At 34.3% G+C, this 27,146-nt stretch overlaps 1 protein-coding gene across 2 annotated transcripts in view; it reads right to left on the bottom strand.

Moving 5' to 3' along the window:
* The window catches only part of LOC150104578 (ATP-dependent RNA helicase DDX55), a 370,346-nt gene that overhangs the window by 110,308 nt on the left and 232,892 nt on the right, over window positions 1–27,146 (bottom strand). For both annotated transcript variants that reach the window (XM_090395791.1, XM_090395793.1), the window contains exon 12: window positions 15,152–15,231. In XM_090395791.1, the coding sequence (XP_090251917.1) occupies window positions 15,152–15,231 (80 nt within the window). The remainder of the gene's footprint in view (window positions 1–15,151; window positions 15,232–27,146) is intronic.

Raw genomic sequence — 27,146 nt, 5'->3', positions numbered from 1 at the left:
ATTTTTGAAATCCGGACTGGTGGTGGCAGGAAAACTAGGGGACATCTTTGGAAGCTGGGCAAGAGTGTGGTTAGCAAGAGTGTTAGAGCTAAGTTCTTTACTTAGAGTGGTAAATGAGTGGAATAAGCTGCCAGTCTGTTGTGGGTGCTATGACAGTGAATGAGTTCAAAGCAAGTTCAAAGCATGTTTCGGACTTCCCTCGATTCGTCAATTTGTGATTCATCAAACCATCGTCGATCACAAAAACACAGCATCATTCATATGCTCTGCAATACAGCCTTAAAGTTTATTTCAAAACAAGATGATGTACGGTTAGAACTGTTGCAAATAGCTAAGACTCTTATCTCTGAATGGATACCCCACCAACATTTTAAACAAATTTCTATTCAAAGACAACCTCCAACACATATAACTGATTCCTAATATGTGTCTGCAGCAGTGATTCCATATATTAGTTCAGTATCCACAAAATTAGCTAGAATGTTAAAAGCTCATAACATCAAAACCAACTACTACTACGACCAGACAAATCTTAAGATCACCTAAAGATGAAGTCCCATTCTTCAAACATCCTGGAGTATATGCAATTCCATGCACGTGTGGCCTATCGTACATTGGACAGACCTCTCGAAGTCTTGAAATAAGACAGAAAGAACATGTGGGAGATGTAAATCACAACAGAATAATCACATCAGGTTTAGCTCATCATTTTTCGACATCCAATCACGTTATAGACCGGAAAAACAGTTCTATGCCTTACATCGAGGATGACTACAGACACAGACCTTTTAAAGAATCAGCAGTGGTGCTATGCACAAGCAGCAATTTAAATAGAAATCAGGGTGCTATTCTTAAAGACATAAAAAAATCTCATCAATTCTCTCAGCTTAACAGAACTACAATATGCAAAAAACCACACAACACGTGGTCATGTACCAGATTCTGACTAACGCATGCGCACTTCCAAACAAGAATTAACACTGGTACTAACGCTTATATTTTCATGTAACTGGTGCATTTGTATTTACACTAGTACAGCCTGGATAATGCTAGACAGTAGCTAGTGAAACTGGTTGGCAATTTGTATTTTATTCATTAAATCGTATGGTCTCTTATTAATAAAGTTCTCAGTTTTAATACATTAGACCAAATATGAACAATTTAATATGATATTCAATTTAACCTGCTCAAAACTACATAGTGATCAGTTTCAGTTTCAAATATTCTGAATACTCTTGTGTCCTGAACCAGTGGGAAACCATAACTATCAAAAATAACATGTCTGCATCTTCTCTCTATGTGAATTAGTGCACATTATGTTGGAACATGGTGTTAGTAATAACTAGGCCCATGTCATTTCTCACACACCGATGTTTTCATTATGATATTTAATTTAACTTGCTCAAAACTAAATGGTGATCTCTTCTAATTTCAAATCCTCTGTATACCCCTGTCTGTGTCCTGAACCAGTGGAAAATCACCACTATCAACAATAACAGTCTGTGAGACGTTTCTTATTTCTCGCAAGTACTCACCATTTGAATTTGTGTACCTTTTTATATAGGAACATGCGATCTGTAATAACTAGTCCATGTCCTGAACAGAAATCCAGCAGGTACTTACCATTATTACTAACTTGGCTCTTTTCTCCAAATTTTCCCAAAAAATTTCTTTGTCTGGTAATCATTTCCTACCTTACTGTTTAGATCTCCATGAAGAACCAACTTTTCCTTTTTCATTGTATTAGCTGCCTTCTCTAAAGCCTCGAAAATCACTCTCAATACACAAAAGTTTGCAAATATAATTTTTAAAAATATTTTAATATAAACTTATATAAAAAATTATATAATAACTTATATATATTATAAGTTATATTTTTTCAGGCCAAAATAAGAAAAATGCAATTTTTTTTTGCTATAATCAGTTTATAGGGTATCTCAAAAACATTTACCTTAAAAACGCAGCTAATGAATCTAGTTTACATGGGTGAGTGTGTGTGTGTGTAATATCCTTATTTGAATTGAATCCAAAATTCTATAGCACTTTCTCTCAGCATTACAATTAGAACAAGATGGTAATACTTTCCTTATTTTTATCTCAGATGCTGCTCCTCTATTGTCAATGAGAGATCAAGGATTCTTCTGGCCTGTTGGCCATTAAAATAAGTGCTACCCATATTAATTTATTTAAGCATTTATGGATTACTATTAAGTAGATAAAAATCGAAGTCACCTGCAACAAAAAGAATACAATTGTGCATTTTGACCATCACCTTATTATTATAAGCAGGGCCGACGGAAGTGGGGATGCAGAGCATGTGGGCACCGCTACGAAGGGGGCACCATTCATAAGTTCATTTTTAAGAAACAAAATTTTTAGTATGAAAACAAAAAAATCTTAGCATGATCAATATTAAAATAAATATTGGCCGGATACACCGAATAAAAATTTAAAAAAATTGTATATTGCAGCCTCTTTGATCAGCCGGCTGTTTACAATTTTGCAGCGAGACCAGGCTAAATGCTTGCCTAAAGAATGTTGTGTCTACTGCAGTCTATCTAAAGTGAAATGGTGAACAGTTTTTATGTGCAGAAACGAATTTTCGTACAAAACATTTGTTGCTAGTTAACCAGTCAGATGGTACGCATCTCAGTAGGCTAATGACAGTAGCGCAGTGCGGACTATTATTTCGTCTCTGTGTCATGTTGTGTAATAATTTCTTGTGGGTATAAAATAGAAATGGAATCAAAAATTTTAAAAAAATTATCCAGTGCACAAAATCGTAAGCATCATGCTATGAAAGAAGCAGATGTTAAGAAACAAACTGGGGCTCTTAATAAATTTGTTAAAATATTAAAATATTCTGGTGCAGATTATAACCAACTTGATACATCAGAAATCAGAGTTGAAGAAACGTGTACATCACCCAGTTTTCATGAAAGTACTATTGCAAATATTGAACAAGATAACAAGATGCATGATTTAAGTGAAAAATAGTTAGAAGATTTAGTTGTAGTTGACCACGAAACTAACACATTGTTAGTCTCTGTAAATTTAGAAGATCCAGGTGAATGGGGAAATATTCATGAAAAATTATGAGTTGTTTTAATTGAAATGGGGCCTGTTCAAAAGAAAAATATAATATATCCCAGAGATACATATGGTCATAAATTTGGCGACACGTATTATAATTGAAAAATGGAAAACAGTGACCTCGTGCCAAGAACATGGCTCATTTATTCTGAAACTTTAAATTCTGTTTTTTGCTTTTGTTACAAACCTTTCGCACCTACCGAATCAAGTAGTCTTGTAGAAGGCTATAACGATTGGAAAAATGTAAGTACAACTTTGCATATACATGAGACTAGTTTAACTCACATGAAAAATTTCTTAAAATGGAAGGAAGTTGATAAAAATTTAAAACACAAAACTACTATTGATTGCCAAACTCAATGGAAAAGAAACATTGGATGAGTGTTTTAGAACGCTTGATTGAAATTATAAAATTCCATGGTAGCCAAAATTTAACTTTTTGCAGATCATCTGATAAATTATATGAAAGGAATAAAGGCAATTTTTTAAAATTAGTTGAACTGTTGGCGAAGTTTGATCCCATTATGGAAAATCGTGTTGAAAGGACCCTACAACGAAACAATAGAGTACACTATTTGAGTAAAGACAGTTAAAATGAAATATTGGAAACTTTAAGTAACGCAATCAGGGATACATTATTAAAACACTTAAGGAATTGAACAACGTAGTTAAGGATATAAATTAAATTAAACTTTAATAAATATTTTCCGATATTTCGGCAACGTCACGTTGCCATCTTCTAAAGGAACTTACAAAAAAGTTACGTGCATGTATGCACTACAACACGGTGGAAGAATATGGTGGAAGAAAGCTACAGTGATACACCGTAGCAAATACAAATTTGAAAGACTCTTTATGGAATCAGCCTCAGCCCTAAGAAATTCTCCAAATCTCAACAAATTTGGTTGTATGCAACTGCCCCAAATTTGGGAGGCCTATATCCCAACGGCCAAGAACACCTACTTAGCCCGCTAGAGGGCACCATCACGACTGTTAGGAGAACAATAGATTCATCTCTTCATTCCCAGTTTCTGTGTTGTGGTGCCTACGTGCACGTAACTTTTTTTGTAAGTTCCTTTAGAAGATGGCAACATGACGTTGCCGAAATATCAGAAAATATTTATTAAAGTTTAATTTAATTTATATCCTTAACTACGTTGTTCAATTCCTTAAGTGTTTTAATAATGCATAACCAACATATAAGCCTGTCTATGAGAATCAGGGATACAATTTTATTATCAATTCGAAAATCTAAATATTATTCCATAATTTTAGACTGCACATCTGATGTAAGTAAAACAGAACAAATTACCATTATTATTCACTTTGTTTCCTGTGACAATGGAATTGTTAAGATCAGGGAAAACGTTTTAGGTTTTGCAGATATATCAGATTCCACAGGACGTGATTTATGCGCAACAATAATGGAACATTCCCATTGAAGACATGCGAGGTCAAGGGTATGACAATGGGGCAAATATGAAAGGGAAAAATATGGACTCCAAAATTTGCATTTAAACAAAAATCCACGAGCTTTTTACGTGCCATGTGCTGCTCATACTCTAAATTAAATCATTAACGATTCAGCCAAAGTGAATGCAGATACAATTAGTTTCTTTGCAATTATTCAAGAAATATACAATTTGTTTTCATTCTCTTACGTTGGGCAATCTTTTTAAAGTTCGTAAAAAAATTAACATTGAAACAGCCATCAGATATGCAATGGAAAAGTAAAATTAATGCAATCTGCCCTCTACGATATCAGTTACGAGAAATTTACGATGCACTTTTTGAAATTTTAAATAATGAAGATTTTAGTAAAGAAACTCAGCATGAAGCACATACATTATGTGCTAAAATAAAGGACTAGAAATTTATTTGCTCTCTTATAACTGGGCATGATTTACTTAACAGAATAAACCCCGTGAGTAAAATGCTTCAAGACAAAAATATGAACATTACACTTGCTTTAGAATCTATCGAAAACTTAAAAATATTCTTACAAGAGTATCGATCAGATACAAATTTTAAAGATGTTCTAAAACGGCAAAAGAACTGAGTGAAGAGGTGGATGGAGAACAAGAATTTAAAACTGGTAGAAGTCCGATGAAGAAAGAAGACACAGCAATTTGACTACAAGCATCATGACGAAACGCCACAATCGCCAGAAGATAAATTTACAGTGAATGTCTTTTATACACTTCTAGACGTTGCAATGTGTTCGTTAATAGAACGTTTTGAACAACTAAAAACATATTATGATAATTTCAATTTCTTGTATAGATTACTACAAATTAATAATGAAGATTTACAAAAAAATCATGACGATTTAGAGATTCTCTTGAAGGACAGCGACAATAAAGACGTAAATGCAATAGAACTATATGATGAGTTATGTACTTTCCGGGATATTTTTTGGAAGGATAATTTAAATATTCAAAACCCTTTCGATATTCTTAATTTTATTTTGTCCAATAATTTATCTTTCCCTAACTTTTCAGTTGCTTTAAGAATACTATTAACCTTACCTGTTAGTGTAGCGAGCGCTGTACATTCCTTTTCCAAGTTGAAATTGATTAAAAGTAGGTTTTAATTTAAAACCTACTTAAGAACAACCTCTCTCCATATGAATTTGTGCATATTTTTTTTGGAACATGGTGTTAGTAATAACTAATCCATATCCTGAACAGAAATCCAGCAGGTATTTATCATTATTGTTAGCTTTGCTCTTTTCTCCAAATTTTCCCAAAACACTTCCATATGTTTGGTAATCAAGCTGTTTAGATCTCCAACAAGGACTAACTTTTCCTTTTTCATTGTGCCAGCTGCCTTCTCTAATGCATCAAAAAAATTCCTCCTTTCCTCCCTTGGTAGAGAATCTTCTGTGGGACATAAGCACAAATGAGTCTGCTTATGGTCCCAAATTAGCTGAGTCTCATTGTCCAGTTCTCCATTCTGATATTTTCCCACATAACTCTACTTGATATTTTTATGTGCTTTTGAACTTCAAATTCCAATCCACCATAACTCCAAGATCCCTAGCCTCATTAACCTCTTGTAGCAAAATCCCACCATCATAACATAATATGCTGTTGGAAATATCACACCAAAGAGAATAATACTAAACTGTCCACATTTCCAGTCAAATCAAATCATTCAGTAAGCGCTGGATATCAGTAGTACTAGTAGCCTGACTTTCCTGACTATCTTTGCATAATCAGCAAACAATTGATCACTTGTCAGATCCTTGCCAATATCATCAATGTAGAGACTGAACACCAGTGGTCCCAGGACTGATCACCAGGATACATTACCGATCACCTTAAATCTGGCAGACTCACACCTATTATATATCCCTTTCTAATACCTATCCATCAACCATCTACTCAGAAAATCAAGAGTTTATATTCCAGTTCCATATTCTCCAGTTTATGCAACAGCTGCTCACATGATATTCAATCAAATGCCATAGTAAAGTCTAAAAGTATCGTAGTTTATCCATTCCCTTCATCCAATTCAGCCATAACAATGTGAGAAATTCTGAGCAAATTGCTAAAATATGACCTCCCTTTAGTAAACTGCTGATGTTCTTTGCTTGTCCATATAGTTTATAGCTTATCTGTCAACCCATTTCTGTACATGAGTTCTTACTATGTTATCTAAAATCTTCACCAACACTGCAGAGATGTCAGTAACCATATGCCTCAATTTGTGCATCACGCATATATACCAAAACTACATACATTCTTTCCATTCCTGTGGTTTCTTTCCTTAGCTGAGACTCAACCTAGAATATTTGGCTGAATATTCTTTTAGCATAATACATGCCAATATCCCATCTGTCCCTACTGCTAAATTATTAACCATTTATGCAACAACCCTTGACCCTCATTCTCGTGAACCTCTGTTTCCTCAACCAATGTGGTAGTATTACTGTGCATCATGTTACAAATACCATGTTATTAGATCTTACCAAAGTGCGCATTCATTATTTGAATGTGCTTTATGACCTCTCTTACTCTTATTCTCCTTACTCCTCTTATTCTCACAATATTCCTTCCACATCATCTTCTTATGAGTCCCTTACTTAATAAGATTGCACATCGATTTCACTGCCTCCCTATTGTTGTCAAAAACTCTATGGATACATTCAGATACTGCTTCATTTAAACACCTTTTCAAAGCTTCCTATGAAATGCTGTTATCCTTCCCATTCAGTAATTTATTGGACTAATGATACACTATCCTTCATAGTTACAAGGTGATCTGCATTCATTATTAAAAAAACTTATGGAAACAACTACCATGTTATAATAAAACTTCAGTTTAGCATAAATAAAATAATCATTCAATTATATAAATTAAGTAGATATTAAACCCAACATCATTCAAAGCTGAATACAGAAACTATAAAAGTTTCATGTGAAAAATTACCAGAAAGCTTCCAGCAAAACACCGCCACTTACTACCAGCTGCCCTAGCCGAACCTAATAGGAAAAGCACGACCACTAAAAGCGCTGTATAGTACCTTCTACTGGTCCATTTTGATAGGTTTCACTAGTCTGACAGCTGTTTCAAACTCATTGGCTTTCATCAGAGACTAGGCAGAAACCCAAGAGAGCAAAAACTCTCAGTACTAGGGAACGTGAAGCATTGGAGAGGTGTATTTTCAGTAACTCTCCGTCGGTGTGTATATATGGCCGCTTTTAGTGTTCATGCTTTTCCTATTAGGTTCAGCTAGGCCAGTGGTGTATATTCCCACAAAGCTCAATTTTCACACTTTATGAAACTTTTATAATTTCTGTATTCGGCTTTGAAATGATGTTGGATTTAATATCCACTTAATTTATATAATTTTGCATCACCGAAATCAAGCCTTTGGCTCTCTATTTTAGTAATCACTAGATGTTTTGACCTTCATATCAAGGTCATCATCTGGAGTATGCATATATTTATCTTATTTTATTCATGTGGGGTTCCCCCCATTCCTCGACCACCCCTTAGGACTGGTTGAACCCTCCTAACGAGGGATTAAGTACTATATCCTGTGACTGTAGCCTGAGTGTTCACGAAGCCAGTTTGCCTGCTTGCGGGATGAAAAACCCCAGATAAACTGGAGTGTAAAACCCTGCTATCCATGCCCAAGACCAGCTAACTTGGTTATGTTTGAGAAAGATCCTTAAAGCTCCTCACATCATCAATGCGAATCAAACCTAGGACACTCCTTCCCCAGGTATATAGTTGTGAAGCGCATAGCCACTAGGCTAACTGCACAGACAGTATGCATATATCTATATCTATATATATATATATATATATATACACACACACAAAGAAACAAGCTATGTTGCAATCTATATGGTAGGCTAAATTCACAGTAATTTGGTCAACCATTAAACTTACTGACCTGACGTCTGGTGCAGAAAAATCCTACTACATCAAACCTAGAGTTCTTGTTATTATATATTTAGTTACAAATCATTAAGAGATATACTAAGCTAGAGAGTAACATGTTCTCACATAATTACTCATATAAATTAGAACAAAACAGTATACATGATGGCCAATAAGAGCTGCAATTAGAGTCATAAAGTAAGAGCATGCTGGAAAACTTGAATAACTTAACTAGGTTTTTATATAATGTAAGGATCAGGTATTTTTCCAAATCGATTTGATGTAGGATGTTAAGGACATGACCTGAGAGGCCAACTTTACCAAAATTGTTACATTTAATGTACTTTTTTTTTTTTTTAAACAGATAGGAAATGTGCACCCATTTTCACCAAAAATAATGTAAGTTACATGTGCAACTGTAACTTACCTGCACATTCCTTTGGGAACACCTAACTGGAGAGAGGGGAAGAAACAGAAAAATAAAAGAGAATGTAGGGAAACTTGTTTCTGTGAGTTTGTTGGTGAACCATGAAGAAGTGTTGGTGGTAGCTGCATGTATTTCAATGGATTCAGTAAAAAGTGGAAAATTATTAATGCTAATTCATATGAATAATTGCTCTATAATTAAAGTATTTATAGAAGCGGCATGCTACAGAGGGCTGCTAATGAGTTGGTAATGAGTAGCGCAGCACCTCCCAACCAAATGCCATGCCCACAGATGGTGCATCCAAAAGAAAGCAAACAGTGTTCTGATATCCAAGTATTCCGACATAACTATAATATTAAGTTTAAAGGAAACGCTATATCTAATGCCAGTCTGGAGACTAAAGTGGCAACCCAACCACCACCACCATCAGATTTACCTCATTTTGGATGGTAACTAACTTGAGAGAAATCGTATTACTCAAAATTTGCCAAAGAAATTTCATCAGACAGCTGTTTTCGATACCCGAAGTAGATAATAGTTACCAAAAACAGATAAACACAGAATAATCAGAGTTGGCACATTCAGTGTTCAGAATATAACACACAAATAAGACTAGATGCAGAACTAAAGAAGTTGAAAGTTTATTTAACAATAATAATAAACAAAAAATAAATTAAGAAGTACAAAAGAATCAGAACACCATATACAGATGTACAGCAAGGTTAGAAGAGAAGAGACAGTGAGAGCAGGTTTAATGATATGGATAAAGGACAAATGAAATATCAAGTTATAACCACTGGAGTGAAAGATTATAAAAAGAAGAATAAAAACAAAAAGAGGCAATCTAACAATTATAGGAACATAAGTCCCAGTAGACAGTGAAGGTGAAGAGATTTCATTTTATCTATTATAAGATATATCAAATCAACATAAGAACAATGAATAGTTTTTCTAGACATAACAATGCTCATAAATTTACTTGGACAGCTAGATATCAGTTACCAAACTATGACAGCCAATAATATACTAACAAAATTAACACATGATATAACAGTTTGCAGTGGCTATAATAATGATTCAAAATATCATTTAGTAATTTGAAATGCGATTCTACTTGTGTAGAGAATGTTTGCTTGTATGCTTGTTCACATAGAAGTTCCACTTCCAGTAACTACCATAACTTCTGGCCGACTATCGATTCTAACTCGAAGATTGAAAACTTCGATCTTCAAGGTTCAGTGTCAACAATACAAGATGGCAGCACTAAATTGGATGAACCAAAGTTGACCCTTGATTTACATTGTCAACGACCATAACTGAGAATTTAAAATGGAGGCAGTCCTAGTTTTGAAATACTTATAAAATGTGTGTTTAGGGACCATTAAAGTCCTAAAAGTTTACCAGAGTGTGTTCTGGCTGAAAAAAAGCCCTGTATACACATAATGTCTTAAGTGTAGCTTCTTGCTCTTTTTACCTGCTGAACAGGTGAGGAGAGCAATCATCCTTGCCTAAGATACTTTCTTACTCTAATCCAATCACAGTTAACTCTAAACTGATTCTTGTGACTCTTGTTTATTGTACAAGTTTACTATAAGCCTGACAATGTGGTTAAAGGTCTTATGTTCTGTTATCAGAAACCTGATAACAATTTCAGAAATCAGAATCAGAATCAAAATCAGAATTTCTGATAACAGAAATTCTGATATCAATAAGAAAAGATCAAGAATGTTGGGAGGGTGCAGAGGATTATCTGCTATTCTGACAGATAGATGACAATTTGTGAATGATCGCAGCCAACAGGAAATATTGTGATGTCCCTTCCACCTTAATCAGTGAACTGATTACAAAGTGGTTACAATTTAGCACATGCAAACATCTCAAAAAAGTAAAACGATAGTTGTAGCAGAGTTGTGGATATAGAATGCAAAGAGCTTGGAGAGTTTATGCAATAGTGCATCTTTATATCAACTTTTATTGTGTGTGCATGTATGTTCAAAGGCAAACTATATGGCATTTAGCTCAGCAGTATAATTTTTGATTTCTAATGGCACTGTAAATAACACTAGCAGAGCAAATACAGCAGCAGGAGGTCCAATAGATAACCTGGATTGTAAATATTAGGTTCTTCTCTATCTCTGTGTCTGTGTGTGTGTGTGGGGGGGGGGGGGGGGAACATGGGCCTACATCTAGGCACTAAAGAATTGCTGGGAATCCTTAAGATTATATAAAATGAGTTCCATAAGTTCTATAGTGATGAGAGGTAGAATATAAATATGCAGAGATAGAAGCACCTAATGTATGCAGGTAATATTATCTTCTGTAATACTGAATGTATATATAATCTGGTATGTGTAAGTATATCAGTAAATAGCAAATTGATGTAGCATTTGTTATTCTAATATACAATTCTTGTCTGCACTGCTTTCAAATCTGATATGAAGCTGGCTGCACTTTATCCACATCCTCCAACTCCCTTCCCTCTCTGTACTAAGTTTGCCATGTCATGTCATATCATGGTAAACTAGATATAGAGCCAACATCCATCTTCAAGAAGATAATATATCAACTGGAACAATTATGGTTAGTCAGGTGTAGCCAACCATGCCTTGGATACTTGCACAGAAACAAATGAAAAACACTGCTATGAATCCCCCCCCACCTAATTAGCTGCAGATTGAAATAACCAACCACACTTTAATACATATGGTTGTGTAAACCTTCCTGAGATTTTTGGGAAAGATGAGGCATGGATTCCCTTGTCCACCAGCATCCATACAGGGCACCCTTCCCCTTAGAGCTTTTGGCTTCTTCCACTTATATATTGTGTTGCCTGTGTGCATCATTACAATTTTTATACTGTATCCTTGACGATGCCTGTAGCAGAGACAAATACTGCAACCACCATTAAACCTCCTGTGTTTAATTCAATCCTTATGTTTTCATTCCATTACAAATAAAGTAAGCTTCAACCATAAGCCTAAATACATGATAGATCGAACAATGTTCTGCATCCAGTGTAGTAAAAGATAGAGAGGATGTTCAGTGTGCTCTTGCATGTTTTTCTTAGATGACAAATGTGTGCAATCAGGATGTACAACCCATGAGGATTGCAATCTTGAATGTACTATTTGAAAAAATTTACATTACTAACTTACTATTGATAATGTTTCTTCAAATAAGTCTGTTAACTTCAGGGCTCCAGTACTGAGAGAAGATGTAATTCAGTCTTCTAAGGTACTTCTAACTGCATCAATCCACACATTTTGTGTGGGATGCAGTTAGAAGTACCAAAAGGAGCAGGGAAAGAAATCCTTCCTCAGGGTTTTTTTTCCTGCCACCTTAGCATCAAATACCCATTTTACTAATCTTCCCTTTCCTATTCTGTTTAAGTGACCACACCACTTTAGATTAGCTCTACTCACACATTCATGAATGCTAATAATGTGGAGGACTAGAATGGTTTGAAAAATTATTTAAAATTACCATGTCTGATCTCTAGAATAAGATTTCTGGATTATCTAACCAGTAGCCCACTCACTGTTTTAGTATACTATGCATTTACAATCCCTTTTAATTCATATAATAAAAGTATATGAGAAAGTACATAATATATATATGACTACAATAATTCACATGGTATCCAGTCACACATTAGCAAATGGTTTGGAGTATGAGTGAATAGTAAATTCTGAAATAAGCAGCTGAATACCACATGATTTAATGTACTTGAAAATTTAATTTTTTCATTTGCACTTGATTGTTGATTGAGCATTAAAAAAATGGCCACTGCAAAAATTCCTTCGTGCACTGAGAGGTATGGAAAAAATATCTAAAATTTATAGATAGACTTTCCATCTTATAAGTAAAATGTTAACTGATGCATTAATTCTTTTCATTACATGTTTAAAAATATTAATATTTAAAACATTTAACATTATATTTTATAAAAAAAAAATATATATATATATATATATATATATATATATATTTTCTTCTGCAGGAAAAATATCTTGATAAGCAAAATCTAATTCTTCAAACATTTGTAAATAATGAAATCATGTCTCAACTGGCCAATATATTTGATGAGGTGAAGTAAACAATGGGACACCCAAAAATAACTGGAATTATTATTATTATTTTTTTAATTTTATTAAAGTTTATAATACGTATTGTAGTCTCCTTCAAAGTACTCTCCATGTGAGTCAATGCACTGGTCCCAACGTTTTTTCCAATGCTGGAAACAGTTCTGGAACTATTATGATTATGGCTATTTTGCCTGCTTCAGTTTAGGAGTGCCCCTGTTTAAATGTCATTGGCTATTTACTCATGGATTCTTAGGGCATTGTGAGTGTAAATGTACCAAAAAGTATATGTAGCATAAGGAATAGAAATATACACATACCTTTTTCTGGGTGTTGCGGCTTTTCCTCTTTCTGTGATGTCGAAAAACTACTGTGTGTGTGTGTGGGGTGGGGTAGGCAATTTGGTAGAATTAAGTTAAAAAAAAAACGGGTTTTTTCTAACTTAACTAACAATGCCCTAAGAATCCATGAGTAAATAGCCAATGACATTTAAACAGGGGCACTTCTAAACTGAAGCAGGCAAAATAGCCGTAATCATAATAGTTTATTAAGAGGAGTAACATGGGAGTTTTCCCAGAAATAATATACACAGTTCTGGAACCATTCAACTGGAAAACCGTTTATGGCCTGCAGTGACTTTTCTTTCACTTCATCTGCATCAATGAAATGCTGCCCCTTTCATGACTTTCTTTATGCATGAAAATAAAAAACAAGTCACATGAAGAGAGATCAGGCAAGTAAGGAGGATTCTGGAACTGTTCAACTGGAATACCATTTATGGCCTGCAGTGACTTTTCTTTCACTTCATCCGCATCATGAAATGCTGCCCTTTCATGACTTTCTTTATGAATGAAAATAAAAAACAAGTCGCATGAAGAGAGATCAGGCAAGTGGGGAGGGCGGGGAACAACCATCATGCTGTTTATCATCAAAAACTGTTGGATAGACAAGGCCATGTAGAATGGAGTATTATTGTGCAGCAATCAATCTCCAGTACTCCACATTTCTGGCCATTTTTGTTGCCCACTATCATGAAGTTTTATCAAAACATTGAGATAAAAATGTTAGTTCACTGTCCAGGAGGAACAAATTCTTTGTGTACAATTCCATTCGCATAAAAAAAAAAAATTTTTTTTTAAAAATCAACATTGTCTTGATGTTTGATCGAACTTGACGTGGATTTGCATGGATCTTGGTGAATTTGCATGTTTCCAAAATCTTTATGCCTGTTTTGTTTCCTGATCATAACCACAGCCCCAAGACTCATCTCCAGTCACAACTTTTAAAAGAAAGTTCTGGTCATTAAGAACTTGCTCCCTCAAATCACAGCAAACTTTAGCACAATTTCTTTTATCTTCTGTGAGCAAACAAAGCACAAATTTGGCAACCACGCATTTCATTTGCAAATCTCCTAAAATTTGCTAGCACAAACTCCGTGCAAATTCGTCTCTTCAGAAACTTGCTCAATGGTCATTCGACAATCTTCACTCATTGCCTGGCAAACCTTTTCAATGTTTTCATAATTTCTGCTTGTCAAAGGTTGGCCAGATCATGGTTAGTCTTCAACTGACAATATCCCCATTTCCAAAATGGGAAAAACACTCATAGAACTGCATTTTATCAGGTCTATGAGGTTTTTTTTTTTTTTTTTTTTTTTTTTTTGTCAGCAAGCTGTCAAGGGGGACGCTAAAGCATCCCCCTTGACAGCTTGCTGAAGCATAACAATAGTTTAAGCTGTAATGTTTTCCAAAAGAAAACAAAATTTCATGCACATTCTCTGTTCCGTGTGGTCAACCATCACAAAATCGCCAAACTTGCTTGTATGCACTAACAAAAAAAAACAACCAAAACAACAAACCAGTTCACAGAGGTGACACTACTTGCCAGACTTGCGTGGAAAACTGCACACACACACACACGCAATGCCTAAAGGCATCATCCATAACTAGAAAATGTGCACATGCCAAGTTCAGATTCTGTTATTTTTGGATATCTGTAAGTTTCTCTATGAAATGAGATGAATCATTTATGAAGGAATTTAATTTCTGGTGCAAGTATTGAGTTTAGATTTATTTATGACTGTAAATCCATGTGTGTTCACAGAGCCAGTTTGCTGTTCTGAGGGACAAAAAACTAGATATGCACAGATAATTACCTATCTTTTAGAGCTAACCTCTTCCCTCGAAATAACATGTCTTGAATACACTCAGGAACATCCATTTCTTTCAAAATTACCTAAACAAAATTATTAAAAAAAGATCCCAATAAAGAATATTATATATTTTTCAGAGATGAGTACACAAAACATTTACACATGTATTTATTAGACTGGACAGTTACAAATGGTCCTGGAAGTACATGTAATTTAAATATCTAAGAAAAAATGAAAGGCTATCTTACAATTAATTCTCGTAGACAGGCTTATACATTGGTTATGCATTTCTAAATCAATTAGGGAACTGAACAACATAGATCCAAATATAAATTACAGAGGTACTTCCCTACTGAGTGTTCCTGGCAAGATCTATGCAAATATACTTGAGAAACGGTTGAGAAGAATTGTGGAAGAAAAGCTTGGTGAAGAACAAGCTGGATTCAGGCCAAATAGAGGCTGTCAGGATCAGATCTTCACTTTACGACAAATAGTCGAGAAAGCATGGGAATATAACAAATATCTGTATTTAAGTTTTGTCGAATTGGAAAAGGCATATGACAAGATGCCAAGAGAGAAGCTATTCAATACGCTACAGTTATATGGTGTCAATGGGGCATTATATGAAGCAATACTTAGTCTTTATTTGAGTTGTAAGTCAGTAGTTAGAATTGAAGGAAGTACAGGAAGATCGTTTAATGTTAAATCTGGTGTGAGACAAGGATGTACTTTATCACCTCTGTTATTCATTATCTATATGGATCACATTATGAAGGAAAGTGGTAATAAACATGATATCAAAATTGGAGATGTTAATGTCAGCTCTTTTCTTCATGCGGATCATGTTATACTTCTAAATAAATCTGCTACAAGTCTGCAAGATTCTCTGACTAAACTGAATAACTGTTGTAATAGATATGGTATGAAGGTCAGCAATAAAAAGACAATGAAAATAGGCAGAATCATTGAAAATGTCAACTGTGTTGTGAATGGAGAACCTGTGGAACAAGTAAAACGTTTAAGCTACTTAGGCACGATTTTTAGTGAAGATGGTAAATTAAATATAGAAATAGACAACAGAATCAGCAAAGCTGGTATGGTGGGAAGTATATTGTATAAATTCATGTGGAATAAGAGAGAAATTAATCGGAACACTAAATTAGCTGTATACAAGACAGTGTTCAAACCAGTTTTAACTTATGAATCTGAGAGCTGGGTAAGAAGTAAAACACTTGACCAAAGACTAGATACCGCAGATATGAGAGTCGTGAGAAAGATTATAGGCGTGAACAGATGGCATCAATGGCAATATCATATTAAAAAGAGGATATTAAGAAAGAACTTGATCATGTCGGCATCCAGGAATGCGTTAGCAGAGCTAATCTCAGGTGGTATGGTCACTTAAACAGAATCAGCGAGGAAAGATTAGCAAAACAAGTGTTCTCTGCCAGGTTGGCAGCAGAACGACCCAGAGGAAGACCAAGATATAGGTGGATTGATAAGGTACAAAGTGCCTTAGATGATAGAAATATAAGATCTGATAATGTTGGAGTCTTCACAAGTATCAGACTGATTTGAAGGAAAATTGTAGATAGGAAGTTAGTAATGATGTAATTTTTTTCATGTAGTACTATCATATCCTGTACACCCCTTGAGGGTAGTACATGGCAGGAATTTGATGATGATGAAGTATCACTACTTCAAAACTGCTGTATAATATCAAAATTAGCAGAAAATATGTACATAACAGTTGACAGCTCACTACAAATCAAAATAAACTGCTGTTTATTTTGATTTGTAGTGAGTGATTACTGGAAACCAAGAAAGTTGAAGTGCACAGAAGTACAGATTTCATTATAAAGATTATACATTATGTGATATGATTCAAGATTTACGTATGATTCTCTATAAAGCAAAATCGTAAAAGTGCGAACCTTCAAGCAATCTGTGAACTAACCTTATGAATGAAAAATAAAGAAAACTTAATTTGAAGAGATGGAGGCTGTATATATTTTAAGATTCGGACTTTTATGAATTTGTAAAATAATTGTTTCCTAAAAATAATTATCTTAAATCAAGTTCTTGGAGGATAAAATGTACTGAAGACTAATATAATTGGCAATACAATATTAAGTGAAGAAAGTATGAAAGATGTCTTATTTTGCAATGGCATTAAAAACTATAATTATATGATAAAAAAAGTAGTAAAAATAAATATACTTGTAGGTATTTAGTCTACTAACTTAGATTCCAATTACTGAGCAAATGGCAAGCAACGACATTTCCTGCTATAGGCAACTGAACATAGCTATGTACGTGAGGTATCGCATCTTCTAATGGCTAAATTGCACTTCGTATCCATGTTCTTTCAACAAGTGGTCAGAATCATATCTGGGTTTGCTGGACGTATATATACATCCTGTATATATACTTACAGGCCAGTCGGGAGGTTAATGCTTGTTTTGGTAATCTTTCCTTTTTTCATTCTTTCAACGTGTTCATTCATTTATGTTTATATTTCTTTATTTTTTCTATTACTGATTCCTGGTTTAGTTTTTTCATAATTTCTTTATTTCTTTTGTGATCGAATAGATTATACTTTGCAGTTTTTCTCATTAACTTCATTTCAGCTGTTATTAATTTTTGTCTTTTTGTTTTATTGTCCAGATTTCATTCCATACCATAGGAAGGACTCATAGGGCTAATGTATTATATACTTTTAATCTAGTTTGTTTTTGAACTAGATTAGAATTAAATAAAAAGTAATTACATACACTTGTTATTTTTAAATACTTTGCAATTTTTAGGTTTAAATCTTTTTCGTTTTTATATGTAATTATACATCCTAGGTAGTTAAATGAATTCACCTGTTCTAAAATCTTGTTATCTATTATTATTTTAGTTCTTATTGGATTTTGTCCTTCAAAGGCCATCGTTTTTTCATTTTTTTGTGTTGATATTATCATTCTATAATCTTTGGCTATTTCATTTAAGTTTAAAATATCTTTCTGTATATTATCTTCAGAATTTGTAATTATTATTTGTTCATCAGCAAAGAGGAGAATGTTTAAGTTTACAGTAGAAGAAAGTTTAATCCTTTGATGGGAATTTTTATTCCATTTTATTATTATTTCATTTAAATAAATATTAAAAAGAGTTGCTGAAAGGGAACATCCTTGTCAGACTCCTTGATTTATCTCTCTCAGATATGAGAGTTCATTGTTTAATCTTATTTGTATTTGATTATTTTCAGTTACTTATGATAGCTTTTAGAACATTATTTGGTACGTGTCTTTCGTTTGATATGTTAAATAAAATGCTTCTTTTAGCTTTATCAAATGCTTTTTCAAAGTCAATAAATGTAATAAGTGTTTCTAAATGGTATTCTCTTCTTTTCTCTATTATCAATTTCAGACAAAAGGTCGAGTCTATTACATGATCGTCATTTTCTATTTCCATTTTGTACTTCTAAAATAAAGTCCTTGGAATATTTTATTAGTTTATCATTTAAAATTCTGCTATATATTTATAACAGGAATTCAGAATACTTATATCTCTATAGTTTTTAGGTTCATCTCTATTATCTTTTAAAAATACTGTCACTATTATTTTTTCCATTCTATTGGTGGATTATTTGTTGAATAGATTTTATTTAAAATAATAAGAGTCTTTCCTTAAACCTTATTCCTGCATATTTATATAATTATGAACCTAACTTATCTTCTCCAGTTTCTTTCTCATTTCTTTCAAGCGATTTTTAATTATTTAGTTATTTCCGTTTCATTTTCATTGAATGTTTGCCAGTTATCTTTTTTAAAATATTTATCTGTCCACAATTCTGTATAGAAATTTAGAAATTCATCTAATTTCAATTCATTGTTTAATTTTACGCATTCTCTTATATACATTGGATTTTATTCTATATAAGCCATGTTCTAAATTAGAAACCAATCTGTTCCATGATTCTCTCTGTCTTTTTCTGACTTCTCTTTTAGCTATGGCTTTTATTCTTTTATACTCTAATTTCATCATCTAATCTTTTACCGCTTAACCATTTGAGATATACTTCATTTTTCAACAGAGTGAAATCAAAAGAATCCAATGATATGAACACAAGCACATTATCAGGCCTTCATGGTAATCAAGAAAAACCTGTGCTCCAGAATTAACACCAATCCTATTTAATACTTTATCATCAATTTCCTGATATATCCTCAGGGATGTTCAGAATACTATGACATTACTATATGAGTAAGTGTGCATTATTACCAATCCCTATCAACAATCCTCCTTTACTTAATTTTCTTCCTCTACTTCCAATACTTTATTTTGATTTAAGTAAGTTCACCAAAATACTGTCGCTCTCTCACAAGAAAGATCTCACCGCACTTAATTACTCTTAATAGGTCTCCAAACACATGATTAGATCTATTTTACTCATGTTATACCACTTTGGTAACACAAAGCCATCTCAGCCATAATTTCATAAGCATTCAAGAAAGTCTGAACTTTTCTTCTCAAGTCCATACTTCTCATCTGTACAACTTCAAACATGTATAAATCCCAAAATCCATTCAACTATGGAATGCTTAATACACATTTGAAGTAGTTTCCCCAAAATCTCTGGTTGCTTCATGCAATTTAAAAGAAGGCAATATCTCTCTCTCTTTCTCTCTCTCTCTCTCTCTCTCAAACAGTTGGCAAACAACTTTAATCTGCACTTTGTGAACACTGTCCAAAAACTACAGGAAACATTCTCCTATCATGAAAAGAATTATTCTCCACTAGGATCATGGCCAATCTTCAACAATAGACTAGATATAAACAAAATCAGACCAAAAGACATCAAAAGATACTCAAATAAACTTTTTGAAACAGAGTACATACCTAAAACACTAAAGACTGCATTCATCACTCTCATCTTATTTCATGGTAAAAAAACATAACTAACTATAGATCCATCACCACATTGTCGGTAATCAACCCAATTATGGAGTGCATTGTATATCACAAACTCTCCACATCCACATAGACAGAAAAATTCCACATCATATTGAAAACACAATATGGTTTTCAAAAAGAATAAACGAGGAAACGTGAGAAAGATCGTATCGAAGCTAAATATTAGCATGTCATGCAATTTGTTACCTTTCAGTGAGAATAGCGCAACTTACTAAAATTAGGGCTCTTTTCAGGTTTTGAAATTAATCCATTTTGAATATCGGACTCTTTCCTTTCAAACGGCTGGTTCTTTAACATGGTAGTCTATGGGAGACTGCAGCGGACGCATTAATGCGTGAGCGGGTACCTCGTCTTCGTTCGCTACCGGAAATGACGTCACCGGAAGGGGATGAACAGGAAATTACATCAGATTGACGTCATGGTGACGCTCGTATCTCTTTCTCTCCGTCGCTGTCTAGCATAGCGGCCGTGGTCTCCCTATGTGGCTGTGGTTACGATCGGTCGCTTGCGTGCATATGCGGCCGAGCACATGCGGCATGTTTGCTTTTTACGGTATATGTCACCATACGCGGCCAGGGTGAAAAAAGCTTGCCGCACTTGTGATTTTCGTTTCCGAAAAATAAATAAAGGCACATTGCATCCCTGCTAATAAGATATTTGAAGTAGTCGAAAGAAGTAGAAAAAAAATCTTACAGTTTTAAGCCAAAGACAAAAGCGAAGAGCATGTGAATAAAATACCATTGGATAAATTTTTGATATTAAAAAGGCTCGCAATCGGAAACCTCGAGTAATGCAGTTTAACACCATTTATTGTTCATAAAAAAAAATCGTTCCTAAAATTGAAACGTGAGACCCATATAATCTTATTTTGTAAGGAAAGAAAGCAAAATGTAATATTTATTGCAATAAATGTTATTTAAAAATTATATTTGACATAATCTTTCCAATGCAAACAAACATTTTGATTATTTATTTTTGCACATGTGAAATTCGTTTTTTTTTTTTGGGAAGAGACAACAAATTGTGCAGCAAAAAATGTCAAATATCGTAGGGCAGTAAAGAAATTCCAGGTAACCCAGTGCACATAAAGACAATAATCCGTTAACGGCGGGGGGTGGGGGGAGATTGCAGTTGAACAGATAAAATACTGATGAAGTTTCAACAGCATTCTACGTTTTAATTAGGTCAAAGGGATTTTAACATAGCCAGTTTGATTGTAAAAAGTGACTCATTTGAAGAAATATTAGCGGCATAATAATAAAATCGTAAAATTCATAATGCTTCAGAATAACTTTAATACCAAAACAAGATGAGACGCATCTGTAGAAATCTATTATTAGTCATTTTAATTATGAATTCTAAGATATATTGGTTGTATTTATTTTTGTGTTTTTACTTAAATAAACTATTTTCATTTTGTCATATATGGTTTTCACTTCTGGACTACCTGGACTTTTAGACTATTGTTCTTATCAGTATTACTAAATTCCAATCTCCTCTGGAAAGTTTCTCTTCGTAAATGTTTGACTTGGGTTGACCAAACACTAAGCGACTTATTAATCCAGAATTAGCAGTTTAATCCAGAGACAACAGGTTTTTTGTGTGCTGCTGCTATTTGTATTAATTAGTTGGATAAGAGCAGTTTCTATCACATAAACAGAGTATTTGAATCCCCACCCCCCGAGTTACTCAAAATTAAAACTTGAAACAAATTACACTCGCTCTACGATGGCTCGGGAACGACTCAATTGTCTAATAATAATATCTACAGGGCATGAAATTGCATCTATAATCAATATAGATGAATTAATTCGAAACTGATTGAGGCTGTTTAATGCGACTTCTGAAGGAATATGTATGTATGTATGTATGTATATATATTCAGGGCCGCATTTACCATTAGGCGCATGATGCGCAAGCTAGGGGCCTCACTCTCTATGGGGGGCACAGAGAAAAACCTTACTCCTCACAGAGAACAATAAAAAAAAAAGCAGAGGACGTATATACACGTCCAGCAAACCTGGATAGTTATTATTTTTAGTTATTAGTGATTATTTTTTTAAATTTTAATATTTAAGTTTAACATCTAAGTTTTGTAGCGGAACAAAATGGGATGTAATATCACTTTATTTTAATTATCATGTTATATTATAAAGTATATATATATATATATATTCGAATACCCAATTTCAAATGTAACTATTAAATAAGCACTTCGTAGATTAAAATGTGATATTAACAATATATCATGTTCATCGCTCTGTAAATGCTGCTATATAAATCGCCCGCGATAACGATGACCAAAAACGCCATCATACCACAGGTATTGTATTTACTGGCCATCTTCATCCACGTGGTGGTTTCCTGCTGCAGGGAGTTAGTTTCTGTTCGTGATATGTGTGCATTCGTTTTGTAAAAAAATCTAACTTTGTCCTCTCTTACTTGGTATGTGCTGCTTGTATTGGTTATGTTTGGATCTGTATGTATGTATTTAGGAATTGTGCATTGTATGGAAACCGACGATACCATACAAACCGAGACATCCAGCAATCGCACCGACGTTGTCCGCGTATGGCGGATACCATGTTCGGCTGCATTTTCCCGCCAGTGACGGAACCCTAACAGTAGCCAAAAATATGGAGTCATGATAGCGTTTGTGTGGTGATAACAAACACGAAACGAATACCCGACTCATTTTTACTTCATTTCTTGTATGCTTTATTTATATTCTCCTCAGTGCTGCTTGTGCTTGTTAAGTGTTATCGACTACTATTCAACCGACAACATTGCATCGTGCATGGGATATATTTAGTTCCGCTGCATATGCCCTTCCAGCGCCCATAATATTACGAGAGATACGTCAGCTTCTCTAACAGGTTTCATCTGTGGTGACATCCAGCAAAAGTGCTTGTTATTTGTGTTATAGCTGTTTTCTTTATATCCTAAGTAACTTCAGTTCCTCTGGTAAAGGAATGTTCGTTTCAAAATCGGCGGGCGCAATTATTCCACTAGCGAGAAGCTTTCCTCCACTACCCATCGGTGCGTCATTGTGACGTCTGCCTGATGTAACATCCGCTTCATCCCCCTTCCGGTGACGTCACTTCCGTTCGCGAACGAGGACGAGGCACCTGCTAACGCATCACGACATGCACAGCGGTCGCCCATAGACTTCCATGTTAAAAAATGGACAGTTGGAAAGGAAAGAGTCCCTGTTAAAAATTGGATTAATTCAAAAAATATGGATTATCCGTTTCGGCGCTTGGTTGCGCTGTGACATTCGAAAGGTAGGGGATTGTCATATACAGGGTGTTCGGGATAAATTTGACATATTTATAATTAATTATATTTTTCCGTAAGTTACATGTATTAACACACACTTCTCTTCATTTAAAAGTTTGGACCCTTCTTCATTCATATACAAGATGTCAGAAAGGATGGATAGCTGGAACCCACCTGAATCATGGAAGAGAATAACTTGTATCATGATGATTCGTGCCCGCCATCAAAATAAGGATATTACGACTGCTGCCCAATGCTCCCTGAATACAGTAAAAACAATCAGGCATGAACTAGAGACTTGCAATGGTGACTACGAGGATGTAGCAAGAAGAAAGATCCCTAGCAGACGATCTGATTGCGTTCGTACAGCAGAATTCCTCGCAAATCTGCAGGAACAGGTGTTGAAGAACCCTGGCATTGGAATTCGGGCTTTGTTCGTGGAGTTGCTAACTGTAGTCAAGCCCTGGATAACAAGGGTAGCCAATGGTAGGCCGTATGTATGGCAGCAGGATTCGGCCCCTTGCCACACCTCTGGGAAAAGTCAAAAATGGTTGTCTGAAAATTTCTACGACTTCACCAGTCCAAATGTTTGGCCTCCAAACTCCCCAGACCTTAACCCCATGGATTATTTTGTATGGGGCGCAGTTGAAAAAGACACCAATCGCACTTCCAGTAATACAAAAGCTCAGTTAATGGATAAAATTAAAACAGTTTTTGCGGCCCTTCCCAGGGAGACTGTAGCATCAGCTTGTTCGAGGTTCCGAAGCAGAATTGAAGCTGTGATCGATGCTAATGGTGGTTATTTTGAGTAAATCTTGTTGATAGTATTGTAATTAACTCTGCCTGTAATGTTTTTTTGTCAATTCATTAAATTTAATAGATACAAAGAAGATTTTCTTTTTCCTTACGAAACTGTCAAATTTATCCCGAACACCCTGTATAAGGTTTAATGCGTTTTGGAATTTTGAAAAAAGATACGTTTATTGTCAATAAGAACCGAATAAACAACACTCCAGGAAAATTTCACAGACCTAATAAATGCTAGATTAGATAAAAAAACAGAATAGTATTAATTGTTTTTATTGGCCTAACAAAATCTACTTGAGCAAACTAGCACATATCGGAATTTGAGAATGTCTACTCCTGTTGATCAAAGCATGCATAGAAAACAGAAAGCATATCACCCAAATAGGATCACAGTTATTAGAATCACAGCAGAAAAGAATCTAATAACTTTTTTTTTTTTATTACATCAAGCATACACTCCATAGAAGGTTATGTCCACTTAAATCCCACATTAAAAGTAAGGCAGAAAAGAACTGCAATATGTGGTTATCAAGGTCATGTTAAGAGATATCCATGGTAGGAGGAAGGACGATGGAACATACTATTATTGGGGTTCCAAATGAGAATCAAATAGCAATTGCCTCTACATTGGTATTAAGTAGGACGTGCTGGGAGGGAAAATGATTGCCACAGCGATGGCAATTCTCTGTAGGCAGGCCCATTCCCCTGTCTTGTCATTACTAATGATGGCAAGATTTCATAATGCCAGATCATCACTTGGCCTCAGGTATGTTTCCTGCAAACATATTATTCAGGCTATCTAATAAAAGGATCCTGTGCCATGTATATGTCCTTCTTTGGAGCAAGTTCCGTTATTTTTTTAATTAGTGAATTCTCACGTGCTTGGACCATTTCTGTATGCCTCGAGAGAGAGAGTAAGTCTGTATAATAGATTTTTCTCTTTTATCACTCTAAAGGAACAGCAAGCAAATATTACCATTCAGAGATGTAGTAGTTATGAGAAAGTAGGATCTACATATGTCAACATCTTTAGTGACACTTTCTTTACAACTGCCTTCTCAGCATAAGAGGGTTTACTATTGGATGTTGTAACTTTTGTGGTTACTGCATCTTTATTGAATGATATGGGATGCACAAATGAGTTTTTATTTATGTATTTTTTTTTAATCTATTTTTCATCCTTCCACCTTTGGCATGCTTAGAAGTAACACAGCATAAACTCACTCACAATTAGGACATTTTGCTTTTTTGCTCTTATAACGCTTGTTCTCAGGTTCTGTAATGAATCACTGACAGTACCAGAATAAGAACAAAAAGAGCCGGTACTGTCACTGGGAGGTCCCCTCCACCATGAATAGGTGCCTCACATTGAGGAGTCCTTAAACAATCTCTCTCTCTGTGCTGGAAATGGTGGGGAGTTTAGTAAATATGACTAACAGATAAGAGGAGTATGGGATGAAAGCTATTATAACAAAAATTAAAAATAATATATGATATATTTATCTGGAAATTTTAAAACCACATTTTCTATTTAAATTGAAATAGAGAAGGCAAGGTCAGGCAGGAGTAAAAATTGGCGGTACTTTATTCGTACTGTTGAAAAAGCATACTTTTTCAACAGTATGAACATACTCTGAATAAGAGTAGGGCCAGCTAAGAGATTAGTCATAAACTAAACTTATTTGGTTGTTTTATAATTAAAATACAAACTTATTTAATACTGACCATTTACAAACAAACTTACTTTATAGCCTACCAGTTTCGCCAGCAAACTGTCTAGCTTTTTCAAGACATTTATGGAAAGACATAAAAACTAGTAAATGCAAATTGAAAGGAACATAAAAAACGTTTTAAACCAACTAGTAGCTAAGGTCACACGTTTGCATGACAGAGAGGACTTATTGTTTTTTATGAATAAGAACAATAAGTCCTCTCTGTTACGCAAATGTGTAACCTTAGCTACTAGTTGGTTTAAAACGTTTTTTATGTTCCCTTCAATTTGCATTTACTAGTTTTTATGTCTTTCCATAAACGCCTTGAAAAAGCCAGACAGTTTGCTGGCAAAACTGGTAGGCTATAACGTAAGTTTGTTTGTAAATGGTCAGTATTAAATAAGTTTGTATTTTAGATATTAGTCATATGAGAATAAAATAAATTTCTGTACTCATGACTTCTTCCATTAATATAAGTCATTAAAAATTCATAGATATGTATCTTACTTTGCATGTTACTAGTTGGTAAGCAATTGCTGAATGACTCAAAGGAAACTAGTTTAGCTATATTATACATTACGGATATATTGATATAAATCTGCATACTTACAAAATGTAATATTCACTGTTTCAATTTCTATTTTATTTATACTTCTTTATGTTTCATTTTTATTATTAATGTTATGTGTGTTTGTAGATTTATTATGGAATTTTTAAATGTTTTACATGCATAAAAGCCAAAATACAAACCAATGTTTTCAATTTTGAACTGGAAGATATCAAATGAATATTATATTATCTAAAAACCAGAAAAATCCATAAATGTAACACCTGGATTCACAATATTGTATTCCACATGCAGTTAACATTGTACACTCACAGTTCATAGAACTGGGGCTGGCAAATTGCCAAGAACAGTCAATTCATGCTGAAGGGGAGAAAGAAATAAATGATGGTCACTAAGACACAAAATCACGAGCTTTATATGTAAAATTTTCCAACTGTTATACAAGCAAAATAGTTACCACTTTAAAAACTACAATGTTCATAAAAGAAAAGTTAATTTTCCAATGTGTAATAATAAACAACTCATCCTACGAGATGGATTGATTATCCTATTATCAGAATGGATTCTCCTTCTTCTGACATCCACAGAAGTGTCAAAGGGTCTCGCATCTGTGGGCATACGATCAAGGTGAGGAAGGGAAGAGATTTGGACATGTTATGAACTTGGAAAA

The sequence above is a fragment of the Typopeltis vanoorti genome, chromosome 7 (genome assembly GCF_054136105.1).
Source record: "Typopeltis vanoorti isolate ZY-2024b chromosome 7, IOZ_Tvanoo_1.0, whole genome shotgun sequence".
Taxonomy (NCBI): domain Eukaryota; kingdom Metazoa; phylum Arthropoda; class Arachnida; order Uropygi; family Thelyphonidae; genus Typopeltis; species Typopeltis vanoorti.
The sequence above is the reverse complement of the archived record's forward strand: the minus strand, read 5'-3'. Positions and strand labels throughout refer to the sequence as shown.